At 45.7% G+C, this 16,691-nt stretch overlaps 6 protein-coding genes across 6 annotated transcripts; 4 read left to right on the forward strand and 2 right to left on the reverse strand.

Moving 5' to 3' along the window:
• Nucleotides 1-593: 593 nt before the first annotated feature.
• Nucleotides 594-833, forward strand: N7508_011046 (uncharacterized protein; the record flags this gene model as incomplete). The annotated part of the gene is made up of 2 exons (XM_058469106.1): nucleotides 594-670; nucleotides 692-833. 2 exons carry the CDS (start codon nucleotides 594-596, stop codon nucleotides 831-833), a joined length of 219 nt encoding a protein of 72 aa, XP_058314084.1.
• A 3,765-nt stretch (nucleotides 834-4,598) lies between these two features.
• N7508_011047 (uncharacterized protein) lies at nucleotides 4,599-5,111 on the forward strand (the record flags this gene model as incomplete). Its single annotated transcript, XM_058469107.1, has 1 exon — nucleotides 4,599-5,111. One exon carries the CDS (start codon nucleotides 4,599-4,601, stop codon nucleotides 5,109-5,111), a length of 513 nt encoding a protein of 170 aa, XP_058314085.1.
• A 276-nt stretch (nucleotides 5,112-5,387) lies between these two features.
• N7508_011048 (uncharacterized protein) lies at nucleotides 5,388-6,291 on the reverse strand (the record flags this gene model as incomplete). Its single annotated transcript, XM_058469108.1, has 3 exons — nucleotides 5,388-5,491; nucleotides 5,546-5,771; nucleotides 6,097-6,291. 3 exons carry the CDS (start codon nucleotides 6,289-6,291, stop codon nucleotides 5,388-5,390), a joined length of 525 nt encoding a protein of 174 aa, XP_058314086.1.
• Nucleotides 6,292-7,147: 856 nt separating this feature from the next.
• On the forward strand, nucleotides 7,148-8,179 carry N7508_011049 (Zn(II)2Cys6 transcription factor domain-containing protein; the record flags this gene model as incomplete). Its single annotated transcript, XM_058469109.1, has 3 exons — nucleotides 7,148-7,255; nucleotides 7,308-7,405; nucleotides 7,474-8,179. The coding sequence occupies 3 exons, from the start codon at nucleotides 7,148-7,150 to the stop codon at nucleotides 8,177-8,179; spliced, it is 912 nt and encodes a 303-aa protein (XP_058314087.1).
• A 3,561-nt stretch (nucleotides 8,180-11,740) lies between these two features.
• On the forward strand, nucleotides 11,741-12,082 carry N7508_011050 (uncharacterized protein; the record flags this gene model as incomplete). Its single annotated transcript, XM_058469110.1, has 2 exons — nucleotides 11,741-11,822; nucleotides 11,892-12,082. 2 exons carry the CDS (start codon nucleotides 11,741-11,743, stop codon nucleotides 12,080-12,082), a joined length of 273 nt encoding a protein of 90 aa, XP_058314088.1.
• Nucleotides 12,083-14,208: 2,126 nt separating this feature from the next.
• N7508_011051 (Hsp20/alpha crystallin family protein) lies at nucleotides 14,209-14,718 on the reverse strand (the record flags this gene model as incomplete). Its single annotated transcript, XM_058469111.1, has 1 exon — nucleotides 14,209-14,718. The coding sequence occupies one exon, from the start codon at nucleotides 14,716-14,718 to the stop codon at nucleotides 14,209-14,211; it is 510 nt and encodes a 169-aa protein (XP_058314089.1).
• Between the last annotated feature and the right edge of the window lie 1,973 nt (nucleotides 14,719-16,691).

Genomic DNA, 16,691 nt, shown 5'->3' on the forward strand with positions numbered 1-16,691 from the left:
CTTGCGGATGGTTTAAGGTCACTACAGGATACATTATTGGGGTCCGGAAACATACCCTCTCCAATGTTCTATCCGTTCCCCGAGCTCTGTTTGCAACTTTGTGAGGGCTTTGGTGAGAAGCTTTCAGAAACTCATGGCGATGCTTCAAGGTTAGCAAACATTGCAATGTCCGGCTACAACCTGTGCCAGCTCCAGAAAGCGCTTTTGGCTATATTCCATGCATTTGCAACTTACCTCAACCTCATACGCTGGTATGTGCAAGCACCAATACTTGAAGTCTTCATTCTGAAGAAGGAAATAGTAGCACGGCAAAATTAGGAACAGCGGCCAGAAAAAGATGCATGGCTTGTGTTGCTTGTGCAATACGTGATCTTCATGATCATCTAACCCATCTGGAGCATATCGGCAAGCCCGAATTTGTATTATTCCAATATCATCTCACGAGGGATTGTCTTTTGATGTACTGTGAACAACTTCAGGACCTTGGCATTGAGTCTTACCCGCAAACATACTGTGACTGCATTAAGCAGAGAAGTAATCACGTGACTCGTTGCCAGGACGATATTGTTATCATCCGAGTTGGACAAGATGCGATGGAACACGTCTCTGGGATCAGCGCTCAAATTTTGGAGAACATAGCTCGGAGAAAAAGGCTTGGGGACAAGAAGGGGTACGAAGACTTTTCCAACAGGTATGAGGACGGAGAAGAGCGTCTCCGCACTGTTATCAGCCATCTCCGGAGGTGGCTGGTGGTCGAAGTGGTCGGCCGTCGGTTTGCGCCAAAGAGAGGTCTGGCGGATTGGGGTCCTGCCCACCTCTATATCAAGGCGTAGTAGGTTCGAATCCTATAGCCGCCAAATTCTTATCCTTCCGGGGGTAAGGATGACCACGTCGGAGGAGGGGAGGCTTAGATATCGCCCAGTGTATGGGAGAGTTTAGGGGGGTAATGGAGCATAGTTCTCATTCATGCCTCTCCCTTCGCATACTCTATGCTAAGTGTGGCACTGAATTTCCTAAGGTTTTTGAAACTTTTCCTTAGGGCCCGCGTTACCCCGGTGGAGCGGTACGGAATTGTGATTAGTGCGATCCCACACATAAGGAGAGCACCGCCTGTATCTAAGCCGGAGAAAGTCTGCATAGCGCCTAACAAGACAAGAGGGAAGCTCCACCAGACTATAATAGATCACATCATCATCATCAGCCATCTCCGGCATGACAAAGTTTTAGTGTCTTTTGAAATCTTGACTAGAGGGTATCGACTCGAGTTTAGTGATATGACTAGTGAGGCTGTGGAGCAGCTTGGATGGTGTTGAATAAGCCCGAATACTCAGTCCACTGCCAAGAAATAATCCGCAACTTTGTTGAAATATGAGGCCATTTGCCGTATGGGCAATGCATCAATTTCTGAGGTTCATGTAACTATCACCTGGTAAAATTATAGTGGGAATTTGCCTATGCCAACAACATGGGCAATAACGACCGTGTCCTCTTCAAAAGTACCTTTACTAGTATAAATAGCGATAAAGTGACTTCCTGGACGGATAGAGACTTGAACAACCGCGTTCAATGCCAGGCATCTTTCGCACATCTATCCTCTATACATCGTAACTTCAACACAATTTGTTAGATTACCCTGATAGGATATCTGTTTTGCATTTGCAGCCCGTAATCGCTTGATTTCCTCATCCTGAAAAATAAGCTTATGAATGATCTTGAGGGTCATATTATGATACCGCTTAAGATCACGCTTAGTAGGACTAGATATCTTATTTGACCCATCACTCAGTACAGCATCAATCCTAGCTTTGCGCTTTGCTAGTTGCCTAGTGTTCTGAGGTATACCAGTCGAGATATTGCTATTTGACGTTGAGCCTTGCGAACTAGGCCGATCTAGTAGGGGCAGGGATTGAAGACGAATATTGAGCTTAGATAGTACTCGATCAGGTTTAAATGGGACTAAGCCGGTAGCCGCAAAAGTACTATAAATAATAGTGTCTTTAAAAGCATCCGTACGAGCTATAGGGAATATATCGATAAAGTCATCTTTTTCGATAGAATTGATGCCTAATCAGGTATATTCTGCAACCCGGCTTCTATAAGACCTCTTCAAAACCGCAAAACAGCCTATATCAAGGGGCTGTAAAAGATGAGATGCATATGCAGGTATATAGATTGGTATGATATAGTTTTCCTCGCAAATCCTATCAAATTGAGCCGTCAGGTGACTGTTGTGACCGGCGAGAACCAAAAGACGATATTTTCCCTTCGTACGGCTTGTAGTATGCGGTATAAAGTGTTTTTGTAGCCAATCAACACGAATCTCATCATTCGTCTATCCATTAGGGCTATGCTTTATAGCCCATTGGTGAGGGAGGTCGTCGAATCATCTTTCCATGAAATTTTTCCCCTTGAAATAATGTACGGCGGTAACGCATATGTAGATGCATTAATAGCCTCGATTACAATAACCCATTCACGATTCCCAGCTTGTAAAATCCCTCTTCGACCGGTATAAAATCATTGGGTAATCACTTTAGTCGTCGCAATAATCCCCATCGCAAAGCCTGATTCATCAAAGTTGTAAATATCATCCGATAATACCCCATACTTGATAACAGATTTTTGAAAGAGATCGAACCACTCCATGATAACCTTTGGATCTTCCATGAAGGCCCTCTGATAGCTATATTTGCGAGAAAACCGGCTCGTAAACCCAGGATGTCGTTTAAGATATTGGGTTGGCCAGTTTTTACCAACAGTCTGGGGGGTATCATCACCCCGGCGCTGAAGTAATAAATTGGCCATATCTCGTAAAATTTCGATCGTAAGAGCTGCACCTCCCGAATCCATAGAGTATTAGCCAATACTAAATTGATTCCTCCTCATTTTGGTTAAATTTTTGGCCGTTTGGTCGAACATCAGACCGATTCGTTCGGTCGGTCAGACGGGCCCGTAAGGGGGAACGAGGGACGTCGAAAGAGCGTGCAGCAGCTGCGACCGAAGGAATTTGGCCATTTTGAATAGCTTAAATAGCTAATAAGATCCTGCCCTCTTGTTTGATGAATTTTTGGGCTTTTTCGGTGCGTTTTGGGGTATAGTGGATGATTGAAAACATAGGTTGCTCAGGAGATGGGAAATTTGGAGTGGGGTGGCCGCTCGGCAAGGAGTCACGTTAAATAGCGTGAACTAGGGGTAATTCAATATAGAGTCATCAATATCTCCAATCGGTTGGGTACTATACGAGAGTTGACAAAAATGGAGTATAAACTACCCAAAGCAACTTCTAAGTTGCCAACGCGGGGATAAACTGAAAAATGACATGCGAGGTGATGGTATAGTTGCCAGATCAAATATACATTTCTCACTCCACACAGTCCTGTAACGATCACTCCGACCAGAATCTATTTAAGTTACGACGTAAAGCTGATAGACATGTAAAAGGTGCCTGGCATTGAAAGAGAGTATTTAAGTCTACTCCCATGAAGGAATATCTTTACTGCTATTTATACTAGTAAAAGTACATTAGATGAAGATCTGATGGCGATTTCCCATATTTGTGCAGGGAAAATTTCCACAATAGCCCTATCAGGTGATGGTTGGTTGCATGAACCTCGTACATTTAGGCATCCCTTATACAGCAAATGGCCTCATATTTCAACAGAATCAACCACCAAGAGCCTGAACTTACTCTACTTAGGGAAACCTACAGTTTTCAATGCTGGACTATATGAAGGTAAAGTACATCAAACTTCGTGAGTATTGTCGCTCCATTCAACATTCAGTCATCTATCGCCCAAAACAGTGTTAAATGACAACGAAGTATTGAGGTGAGCAATCAATTTATCCATCCGAAAAAGGAAGACCTTGGCAAAATTATGCAATCGCGGCTCTATGAGGTTCGAACCGCAACAGAATCGCGCAGGACCGCACCATTTCGAGATCTACACAAAGTAGACATGTCATGTCTTGTTCGACCTACTGTCATCCTTTAACGTTAAACGTTACTGTAACTGTGTTTTTGATAGGTTCATCTACACGGAAATACTCTCCACGTCAAACTTGAACATGACGTCACTGACTTCATTTCTTAACATATAAGGGGTTCTAGTGTTTGCAGGATAGAGCCTGTCAACTAGGTAGGACGAAGATGTCTCAGGAACAGATGTATATTATAGAGGATACAGCGACTGATTCTTGGGAAACTCTCCGGTCCCCAAGGACGGACTATTTAACAAGGCCTGGAGCGGGGTAGAGAAGCGATCAAGGTACACTGCAAGGTCGACAGTAATACGCTTGTTGTGAACTGACTCATCTGCAGGACTCTGCAAGTCCAGGACTCACTCCGTTACAATTTTTTCATTTGATACATAAAAGAGATTACCGGTTCGAGACACTTCTTCGAACAATACTCAAGAAAAACAAAGACCCAACTTGCCACTATTCGAGCAGGGATGTCAATACTGTATCCCTTGCGGACGATCTACTTTGATGTCATTGATCTGGCATCCTTACTATCCTTGTTTCGCCCTACATTAAAGCTCTGATTTCTGTCTTCTCCTCTTTTTTTCTCTCATTTACTCATAAAATACGCAATAATCATGGCGGAAATGGGCATTGGAACGACAAAGGACCCTCTTCACCGTCCACCATTTACCAACAGACCCCCAGAAAACACCCTCAAAGACGAACAATGGAAATACCGTTCTCCATACCACAATCAGAGCGAGGAGGAATATGGACCCGCCAATTGGCGAGCCGAATGCTTCTGCGGAAAGAATATTTACCTTCTTAAACAAGGTAAACCTCTGAACACCAAATATTGTCATTGCCGTGGATGTCAGATCACCCATGGTACACCCTTCCAATGGGCTTGTATCTTCCATAAACATGATATGCTGTTTACCAGTGACCCTGGTGGATTGGTCTTATATTCTTCTACCCATAAATCTCAGGAATATGGTCTGCCAGCCAAGGTATACTGTTCCAATTGTCGCACGCCCATCATGGATGAAATGCGCAATGTCTGTCTCATCTTCCCTCAATTGATCGTACTTGAGGGAACGGATGATGAGCAGAGAGAGAAAAGAGAAGCGTTCAAACCAACGTATTAATATTGCCATTGTGTTGTCTACAACTTTTAACAACCTTGATAGATGTCATATTTTCTACGAACACCGCATGCTAGACATACCAGATAGTCTCCCTCAATGGAGCGGCATGGAGAATGAAAGCCATCTACTCGATGATCATGGAAAGCTGATCATGAAAGCGAAATGAAACAAGACGAATGAGACGAAGGCGTTGATGTATTGATGTATGGTTCAAAAACGGATAGCCTTGTTTGCATTTCAGTGTATGGATTGAACAAATTACGTGCCTCTACATCTCTATAAAGCATCACAGACACTAGGCTGTGCAGAAGGAGGGTTACTACTCGCTTTCTCCCAGTCTACAGGTCCAATGGCTTTATCAGCGTCCGTACTATCATCGGCTCGGATCTGTGTCATCAGTATAATCATCCAATGAACCTAGAGGTGGCACATACATAGTATTGAGGAGCGAGGAGCAACGAAATACCACCACTTCTGACTGCTAAAAATCTCCAACGACTGACTCGCGGGGTTATTCCATTCTGTCTTGCGCGTGCCGAAGTTGGCATGCTTAGGCCACGACACATACACCTTCGGGTGATCATTGTTCTTCACACCGTTCTGGTCCTTCGCGTCTTCTGCATTGGCTTCGTCGGCTGTCAATGTATTCTGGGTATCAACCTAGGCAAGGTTATTGTAACCAATGTGCGCAGAGAGAAGTGCACGCGATTGGCTTCACATATCATTGCTATCCTTCGAGTGGATGGCCACCAGACGCTCCCAGTCACTTTTTCGTGTGAGAATTGGACATTCACCCTTCTGGAAGCTGAAATCTGGACTTAATAGTCATGTCCGGTATTAATCTCTCTAAATTGCGCCCCATACTTCTCATAGAAGAGGTTTTACACAACGCGCACTTCATGATCGTTGCACTGCTGGTACATATATTAAACAGGGAAAGCAAGGCCAGTATTTCCAGTAGCAACACCCGAATTTTGGCAGTTACATCCGACACCGGGGTAGTCGCACTGCGCTGTTGCAGGCGTCTTGTGCGCATCGTCGTATAATCATTTATTGTTGGTGAGCCACCAAATGCCCAGGTTGGGTAGCAGGGTGGTTGGTTCTTGACTTGACCGAAGAACCATATTGACGCATACCGATCTGCTAGGTCTAATTCTCCTGCGTTGAGGAGGGATTGCATTTCATTATTGGTTATTTGGGTGACTACTGCCACCTGGCTGGCCAGGATCAAATCACCTGATTTTCATTGACTACATTACTTACTTATCCACATAAAATCAATGCTTGCTCCGCAAAGGCCACCAGACGAAAGTGGACCTCGATTCAAATCACATCATCTTGACGTACGAGACTTACGTCCAGTAAATTGGTGCTAAGAACGGGAAATTCAGCGAGGCCGAACCCGTTCATCAACCCGGGCTACTACCTCTAAAGATGAGGGGCATATGGATAGCGGTGCTTTGGCAAGTCGAAAGCTGGATTACTCGCTTCAAAGTCTACCGCCAAACTCACCACTCACACGCTCGGCAAAAAACGTTGGAAGCGGTAATGGCCCTGTAGCTGACCTGTCGCTATGTAGCCGGTGCCTATTCTTGGCTATCTTGTGATCTAAATTGATTCCAATGCCGGCAGTACATTCTGGACCATCAAACTTCTTTACAAGCACTGACGTCACATCTAGGTCAAAGTGCGTCTGCTACAGTAACTATCAATGCATGGCAATGCTGAGCTAAGCGCTATTACGTCAAGGTGAGGAAATTGTGAACGGCAAAACTTGAAAAAGTCATGGTCAAATGTCGGCTAATTTAGAGGAGAAAAGGCCACTTCTGCCGTCGAACCAATTGCATTTAACCTGCTTCTCATCAGGAATGTTTGATGCTCTCTCGTCATTTTGTCATTATAGCTAGTTGATACCAATCATGTTTCTCTACAGGGCCAAAACGTGTAGCAAAAGAGAGTGAAATCCCGCCCGCTTGTTCTTCGCTGCACTATAACTTTTCTCCCACGATAACTTCTTCCTCGCATCAAACCCCACCATGCCAGCGAGTCGTGCATCACACACATCGGAGAACTCATATCTCAACAGCAACGTCCGCAAGAGAGTATACCAGGCGTGCGATCGGTGTCGGCTCAAGAAATCTAAGGTGAATAGACCAGAGAAGAGCAATTGCCCCACAACGGGCTGACTTCAGACAGTGCGATGGATTCAGCCCCTGTTCGCGATGTCGAGCTGACAATGGCATCTGCGTTTTTGGAAGGCGGAAGCAAGCGTGTGATAAAGTGTATCCCAAGAGGTAAGCTCACTTAGTGGTTCTCTGTTAAAAGGTCGGGACTGATTATACTGAACTTTCTTTTTGTTCAGATACGTTGAAAAGCTCGAAAAGCAACAAAATTTGCTAGTTCACGGCCTCCAGGAACTCTATCGGCGCAGCGTGAAAGGCGAAGACTGTCCTAGCGGCCGCTTGGAGACTCAATGTAATGGCCAACCAATCATCCAAGACCTACTCGTGCGCCTCGGCGTCCTTGATGAGACCAAGGGCGAGCAATTTTCAGAAAATGAGGGCCTGCAGCAGGATCTCTCGCGCACCAACGCCGACACGCAGCGTCAACCGTCACCTATCGCCAGCTCGCGTTTCTCTTGTGATGCGCTCCATCGACAACACACCTCGCCCATGCTGCGAATGTATGGCTCGTTATTGGGTACTCGAATCAATCCCGAGCCCCAGATGCTCAAAGCTCCGCAATCGGCCGCGCCATCATCCATGCAAGGCGCGATCAATCCGTTGGAACTTCATTGCGGGCAACAACGGGCCAGCAACGGGTTCAATAATTTCAATCCGCTGGATAATATGTCTATGCCAGACTACTATAATATCTCCTTGGGTGATTCATACATACTTGATCGATTGGTTCCCATGAAGTGCACGGCCCAAGGGCTGTATCAAGATGTAAATGATGATCGCGGAGATTACGGAGACTGCGGAGACTTTAATCAATATCTTCATCCGAATACGACAAAATCGGCTTTGTCTGGGCTTGAGGGAGCATTTTCGATTCCTACCTTGTAATGAATTGGTCCTCGTCAGAAGGAATCATGGTTGGTATTTGCACTTCGAGTGGCTCTCAGTTGAAATAGAGCAACGTAGATTTGGATCGATGACAATTTACATCGTAGTCAAGCAGTTTTTTCTTGGCTGTAGAGCCCTACTTGCTGTGGCTTGCTGGGGGCTTGGGTTGGAAACTTAAATCTTCGCGAATAAGGTAGATTCCTAACGATCCTGTTTACATCCACTGCGTACAAAATATCATGTTTCAAGAGTGGTTCTGAATCTGAGCATAATTGCACTGCGCTAGTGTGGCTTTTCACTCGGTTGAATTGGTCCATATCTAAGTAGTTTTTGGCGCTATAAACAACCCTACCAATGTGCATGATCCTCGGTGAAGAAGTCTGCCACGGTACACATTGTAAGCCAAGGCCCCTTGCATGATTTGATTGTGATATTGAGCAGGCACGGCGCATTGTACGAACAATACAGTATGCGTGTGTGATTCATTTACGCTGACCTCTCGTCGAAGTTGAGTTCCCAGCTAAACTAATATACGACCCTGTACCCAACCTAGTGGGATATGGTTTAGGATCTAACTGTCGGAACGGAAATCATTTTCGAATTCTACTGTAACAGCAGAAAGAATTGGGAGGAGACATTGTGGCTGATACTATTGCAATACAACGTTATCGTTGTGTGCCGACCGGGAGCTAACGCCAGACAGATGGCAGACCCACCCACGTGGCTCCCGAGCCCCCTGCCACCACAAATGCCCGAAAAGGCATGGGGATCGACGTATGGGAGAACATTGCGCCTACGACCACGGTCCGGACCGGCAGGCATGCACGAGTGGAAAGCGAGCAGACCCACGCGGACTCCGAACCCGTGGAGCTGGGCAATACCGGAACCAGCACTGGTCGAGCGACAACCAAAGAAATTTGGCAGATTATCGTACACCTGCAACACACCATTGAAGAACAAACCACGCTCATTCATGCCACCCGGAGCGCACCGAGAGAAGTAAAAGATTAAAACAACAAGCTCCAACCCCAGAATGAGAAGCTACACGAAGAGATCCTAGCGCTGCGGTCGCAGGTAGGGGGACTGAACGCACCAGCCCGACACACTCGTGGGCGACTGTCGCAGCCGGCACAGATAATCCTCATCCGCGGAACACCCGGTGAAAAATGACAAAGACAAGATTTGCGTTCAAATCAGCACTGCTGATAACCCCATCCACCTAGGCCGCACAGGTTGCGAGCATTGGTACCACTAAGACTAGATATGTGATCCGGTTCAAGAACAACCCGGCATTAGCCGAGACTGCCCGTAACAACAAAGAGTGGCTGACCGATCTGGGCAACCACACTACCCTGGTGAAGCCACGTTTCGGATTAGCTGTCCACCATGTCCCGGCCTTTTGGCTGGACCTCGAAAACAGGGCAATTGAAGCCATGGAAATGATCACAAACGAGATGACCTCACAGACCACGGCTTTCGGATCGAGGAGCGGATTCACACCTTCTCTGTCCGATTCGTCGATCTACATCCCCGGCCATCGTAGCCACAGATAATCAGTAGCGCTCAGCCCTCGCAAAGCGGTAAGCCACCAGAGAACGGTGTCGCCTCGTATTTACCTTTTTTCTCTTTCACAGAAAGTGGCAGTCGGTTTGACCCAATTATGAGCCTCGATCTGCGGAAAGCTTGAACATCGTCCATTGTGTGCTCGGACGGTTGTTGGTTGGTTTTTTACTTTCAAAACCTAAAGCACGCCTGGAGAAGGTACTCAATCCAAGATGACCATTGCTCTCTACAAAATTCATTTCATCTATTTAAGCTCGGTAGGACTGGGTCTATTCGTCCGATATTCCTCATGCTCTATTACTAGGCGTGGGAGTATTAAGTTGCCCTTCGTCTCTATTGATATCGACCCGTCTGGCATGCCAGACCGCCATCGAGCATCCCCCATTTCATTATCTATCAGCATTACATCGTAACTTCGATACAATAAAGTCCAATGCAACATGTTATTCAAGGGGCAACTTGAATTTTGCATTACTGGTAATCCTTGGCCAAATCCTTACCAAATTCTACGTAACATTTTATGCATGTCTTCAATAGTCAATTCGTGACCTCTTCTCTGCATATCATGACGGATAGTTTAGCAACTACTATACTCTTAGTCTTTTTCCTCCTTATTTGCGAAAACTTCTAGCAGAGCCCCTTCTATTCGTTTCCGAAGAAAGTATAATCTAAGAAAATATAGAATTTACTTTCTACTTAGCGTACGCAGCGTTTGGAATTATAATCGGCAAGCGCCACGCCATCACTCCATTGGCAGGATCAGTCACATCTTTAACCAGATGGAAGCCAGCAACTAATTTGTGGAAGTAGCCGGACTCTTGATATATCAAGAATTTCCGGCGGTATCTAATCTTCATGGCCATGTGTCTTTCATTTGGATGAAATTCAGGAGTTGCTGAAAGTCGTGCAGGTAAATTACAGTTGAGATCAGAAGCATGCGTATCATACTGTAACGTACCGTTTGATGGCGGACAACAACTGTGAAATTATTAAATTATGCTGTAACAAGATCTTGTGTCCCGCGCGGTCTTTAGAATGTTTGTCGTTCAACAAACATCGTCATCCTTGTCTGATCTTCAAAAAATCGTCCATGCCTAGTTCATGAATAATCAGGATAGCTACGGTACTTAATTAAACAACGCTTTGTGTATCTTCAATGACTTTAACAACCCCGGTTTCGCCGAAGACCGCCGATGCGGGTATCATACGCAGTAAACTAAGATTAACTTCTAGAATTACCGCAGCAGAAAATGACAATTATGCGAGTAGGCTTCATTTAAATGAACGGCCTATCTCTGTGCGCAAGATTTGCTATCGTTAGAGCTACCAGCTGCCGGTGAATTGCCATCTCTAACCTTGGCGGACGATGTTGTGTCACAGTATAATATTCATGTTGTTAAACGCAAGTACGTATTATGAGGCAGTGCAAGTACGTGGATGATTCTCTCTTACTGTGTTAAGTTACCGGTCGAGACAGGATTTACTGGCAAACGTGGGTCATGTTACAGATTCGGTATAGGTACAACGAGGTCTACTGATGTAAGAGTACATATTATGTTGCAAATCCGAAGAAAATCCTTTTTATTATCACAGTTGAAACCTCGAACTAAAACGGGACGTATTCTTCCAGGCTAATAAACGTTTCTGACCGAAATTCTACAATTCGGTATATGAGCTCCTGCTTAGCATGCCTTTAATTTTATTGGAGCATCAGATTTTGACGTATGTTCCGTCATCCTGATATTTCCGTCATCCTGATATGTAGCACTGAAGCATTCGGCGTCAGACCTGTGTCCAACTGGATTGTGGTGCACTCCGTCACGTTTCATTAATTTAGTACCAATCAATGGCCTGTATGCCATGAAGGTATAGACGTCACCTATACGTCATAAAACCAACTACTTACACGAAGTGATATAATATATAAATCTTGCTGTTTACACAAGAACAGAGGATCCCAAGTATATCATGGTGAAACTGCCGGGCACTGATTTCATAATGTCTAATCAGTCGAGCAACGACGGCCCTCACAAATTCAAGCTTGCCAACATACTTGACCCTCGAGTCGACAGCAACAGACGTAAATCATTTCCCTTCTATTTACTTCTTCATTGGTCTGCATATTCACAAAATCTAATCAGGGTTTTAGGGAATCAGAAGGCTCCCGATGCCCATTTAGGATACGCACGGAATTACGGCAAAGGTGGTCTTCACGATAATGGGATTCTTAACAAGCTGGACCCTAGAGTCAATCTAGACCAGGATAAAAGTACTCTGGATGACTTCGCTGCTGGTAGCAACGCGCTCAGGGATAAAAAGCCTCGAAGCGGAGAAGCCTGATGAGGGGGTTGCATGAGATGGATTACAGCCACTCGAGTTCTTTGGCTGGAAACTGGAGCGTTCGCTGTGGACTTTCACTCATAATCCAAGTACTGCCACTGCAGACGCCTATGGCAATGCCAAGCAGGGGGTATCCACAACAGCACCTATTTACTTGAGCAGACATTGCTACACGGAGACATCTCATCTCAATTTGTATTTTGTGCCAGCTCTCTCGCTTTCCACACTCTGATCGTTATCCTTGGTCAAGCCAGCGAGTCATGGACAATGCTTCCAAGAAGGTGTAGGTGTCTTGTGGCTTGGAATGCGGATTGCAACTGGTTGTCTGACCTGGAGCATTGTATAATAACGTATTTCACTACCGAGCTGGCCACCCCACCAAACATGGTACCATGAAATTGAAAAAAAAAGCACAACAACGCCTGATAATTAATAATGAAGCTAGCCAGACCTCCCCTGGGTATCTATTTCTTTTATGTCCAAGCGTTTTACAAATACTGCATCGCTGTAGTCTCCTGTTGTTGGCCTGATTCGGCGTCGGTGATGAACCGCTATCACCACCTTGGCCTACTTCATCGGCTATACCTAGACCTGATACTATCTCCATAGCCTCCGAAACTGACATGCCACCTTTGTGAGCTATACGCTTCCTCATACGCTTCTCCTTTTGGGTGGTTCTCGCATTAGCGGCGCGTAATTCCTGGTTTTCCTGAGTAAAATGGCCGCGCCGTGTATAGCTTAATAGGCGCCTTTCACGATCTGCTCAAACGCTTCATCCGCGCGCGACGGGTTCTCTTCTTGCAATTTATTAATAGAAGAAGCCTGCCGGCGAACGTCCTTCACAGTACGCGGCGTCTTCGGCGTGAAATTGAGGCTTGATTCGCCTCACCTTCTCCTTGCACGCCGACTTAGACTCACAGCCTGCTCGCCGACGAAAGTAGGGCTCGTCCGCCATGAGCCAGACTGAAACATGAGCTCATCCCGGTACCGGTCGAGCTGCCAGGCATCGAAAGACGTGAGATGCGATCGAGGATAATGAGGATCACCCATCGGACATCAACTCTGCTCGGAACATCTGCCATTATCGTTGAGGGTCATTAAATGCCTCTACTATCCAAGAACTCATGATGTTCATGTGTACGTCGAAGTTCGATGTTGCAGAGGAGCAGTTTACCTTCATAAAGGAGTACCGTTCAATCCAAGAGATCGAAGCAGCCAACGAGGAGAGAGACACGCATACTCAGGATGATCTCGACCCAATCAGTGACAACGAGGAAGATGATCAAGTTGATGAAGTTGATCGACTCGGAGTGGCTATCCATGAACACCCTCCTACACAGCCACCGCTCGCACTTACCCAAGGTAGAGGACCAAGGATTTCCTTCGTAGGGAGGAAGAGAAGTGCTCAAGAAATGAATGGATCCGAGGATGAAGCTGAACCTCCTCTGCCTGCTCCAGGAGACAGCACCCAGGTGACCCGCTACTCAACGCGAGTTTCTAAGCGTCGCGAAGAGGATAGTGATTTTGAATACTATAACTAGATTTAATTATTTAATTCCAACATTCTAGATATCAACTTGCTTGGATGTAAATTCTCCTACATTCAGCATGAAAAGCCAAAAATATATAGTCGCAGGTTATCCAGCCTGTAACCTAATTACTTCAAAATTACAGCCAAAAAACGCATAAAATATCCAGGTCTCAGGCTCCCAGTTGTTTGACCTATTTGTCAAACCGCGGGTAACCCGCGGTTAACCATATGCGGTTTCCGACAGCGGCATAACCAACCGCAGTCAGGGGAATTCCTAACCCCAACAGCATTTTTGCGGTTACCTAACCGCACCGCAGCGGTCAGACCGCGGTTGATGCCGAGCTCTACCCGTGACACTGTTGTCTGTCACAGGTTCTACCGCTACAATCAGTTTTCAAAAATCTGTACGTGAATCATGATTAATTGATTGAATAAAGACATTGTGGAATTAATAATCTCGAACAGACGACCGACCTAAAGAGTCTAGAAGTGCTTGTACTTACAACAGAATTAAGCGGCCAAAATAGCAACCTACATTCGTGGCTTACATGCACACACTAGATTGAGATGCGTCGGAATATCTGAGAATGACCGTTTACTCGATTTCGATCTTCTTGGTAGCAGTAACATTTTCTTTAGGAACCTGGATTGACAAAATCCCATGGTTGAGGCTGGCCTTGACATGGTCTTTCTCAACTCGAGCCGGGAAGGAGAAGGTGCGCTGGAACTCGCCTACCGAACGCTCGCTAGCCCAAAAATGATGATTGGGCTCGTTCTTGGACTCGGTCTTGGTCTGTTCCTCTTCCTTATCCGGGCCCTTCACCTCAGTTTGGTAATTGGAAGAGTTGTATTCACGCTCAAGGCATCCCTTTACGACCAGTGTATGTGGGTCGGAGAACTCGATGTCAATATTCTTTTGGGAAACGCCGGGAAGCTCGCCATCAAGATGATAGGCACTCTCGCTCTCACGAACGTCAAAACGAGGAGAAAACGAGTGAGTAGCGCACTGGCTGCGACCAGACCGGTGGGTATCATAGTCGTCCAAGAGGCGGAAAAGAGGCACGAAGTCCCCAGAGCTTGGGGAGCTAGCGCGGAAAAGAGACATCTTAGATGGAGAATTGTTGGAAAGACTCGTGTTATGAGTTCAAGGAAGTAAAATAGCTCTAAAGATAGCCTTAGAAGATAAGGATGATGAGCAGCAGCTGGACAGACAGCAGCCTTATATAATTCATTCTGTCCCTAGGGATCTGCATTTTGTCTCTGATATCTAGAAGATACGACCGTATCCCTAAAGTAACACGAGGCACCATTTCTTGCTCGTAGCTTCTAAAACATGATGAATGCTTCTCCACGTTTCCACCACATGATATCGAATGTCGCGAACGTGCGATTATAAACCCGATAAGACTGCCTGCAAATACACTTGTTGGTGACACCCACAGCCCTTTTTTTCCTTTTTTTCCTTTCATCCCTAATTTGAGACTACTGAAATACCGTAATACTTTGACAGCAGTTCATACTCGTGTTGGAAACCCGGTAATTTTGCGCATGGCTGACGCAAGAACGAACACACCCGAATGCGTCTCATGATGAGCATTTAAAATGAGGGTTTCAGAAAAGGTGTCCCCGCTGTACTTTCCGGAAAGTTTACGCCTCTTTTTCTTTTTCTTTTCCCTCTTACGCCACATATCTCGTGCTGACGCATTCATGGAGTTACGAAATTGCCATATCGTGATAAAGGCTGATGAATTTATTTTAGGGAACCAAAATAAAACGGTCTTCTAGCGAGGCCAAGTTCCGCTGGAGAAACGCTTCATTTATGACGCGAAATTATATCAATTTATGTTCATGAGAGTGACACAGGTACTTTAGTGCATTGAAAGCAATCATACTGCTATTTCTTTTGGCTCGAGGTTAAAAATGGCATCGATGGACTGGTATGGACCGTAGAAAGGTTAACGGACTTCCTGGGCGAGCTCTGCCAAGCCCGAACGGAAACAAACTGGCGCGAGCGAGACTGAAACAGACGTTGCCAAGATGTGCATCGTCGCCAAACTGTGCCATGAAATCCGCGAGCGTCTTTCTTAACATTTCCACCGTAGTTTACAAATCCAGGCGCAGTGGATAATTAATCATATTTATCTGTATTTTAATACTGTCTTCAGCGTTACCATGTCACAGCAGTGTACGGCAAACCAGAGCGCATCTCTACAGTACATTACGCGAGTGAGGAGAACTGACCTGCGCGACCGCGATATGACATTGTCGTGATGCGTGCCGAGCGGCAGTAAATGCCAGACAAATGGCGCACCCACCCGCGGGGAAGGGGCATGTGGATTCCTGACATGTGACGCGGTTGCATTACAGGGAAAGATTGCTAGAAGTTGCAGAAATCAAGGCGGGTTCGGCTGCATTGCGATATCGAAAACAGAGTACTGCAAGTGAACGTCTAGTTGGCACAGTACATCTCTAGATTGTCAGTATGCTTGCTTGCGTCAGCGCACTAGTAATCATCCAATTAGGCTTGCTTATCCACTTTCTTCGTGGTACACTTACAATTTGCTGTTCTACGTCAGTATAAATTATCGTCGACCTCATGGTCTAACATCGGATTTGGGTGGATATTTGTCGGATGCATCTTAGTATGCCCGGTGAAATCGCTTACCACAATTGTGGAGTTATTTCCCTGCATGGCCTAAATTTTCACATTTCCTTGGTTACATGTCATGAAATCTGACGCGCAGCCAATCTAGTCAAATGCACCTTCAAGTCTGAGATCTCCCACCCGCCGCGAACTGTAGTCCGCCATATAAGTCCATGAAGTGTGTAAAATGGAAGCACTTTCAAGATGGAATAAAGTGTTTCGACACCAATTTATATCTTGCTTCTGCTTCCTACTGTTAGAGAGGGATTGCGGTACTGTGGTCAGAAAAATCACGTGAAACCAAAGCTTCCTTGAAGTCATTTTTCTTCACCACAACGAGCATTTTTGTTTCACGAGGCTGCTGCTATCTTCTCTCTATTGAACGAGAAAGATTCTGAAAGCGCTCATTCTGCCTGTGAGACAAATCCTAGATC

The sequence above is a fragment of the Penicillium antarcticum genome, assembly GCF_028974205.1.
Source record: "Penicillium antarcticum strain IBT 31339 chromosome Unknown utg000010l_segment0_segment0, whole genome shotgun sequence".
NCBI classification, from domain to species: domain Eukaryota; kingdom Fungi; phylum Ascomycota; class Eurotiomycetes; order Eurotiales; family Aspergillaceae; genus Penicillium; species Penicillium antarcticum.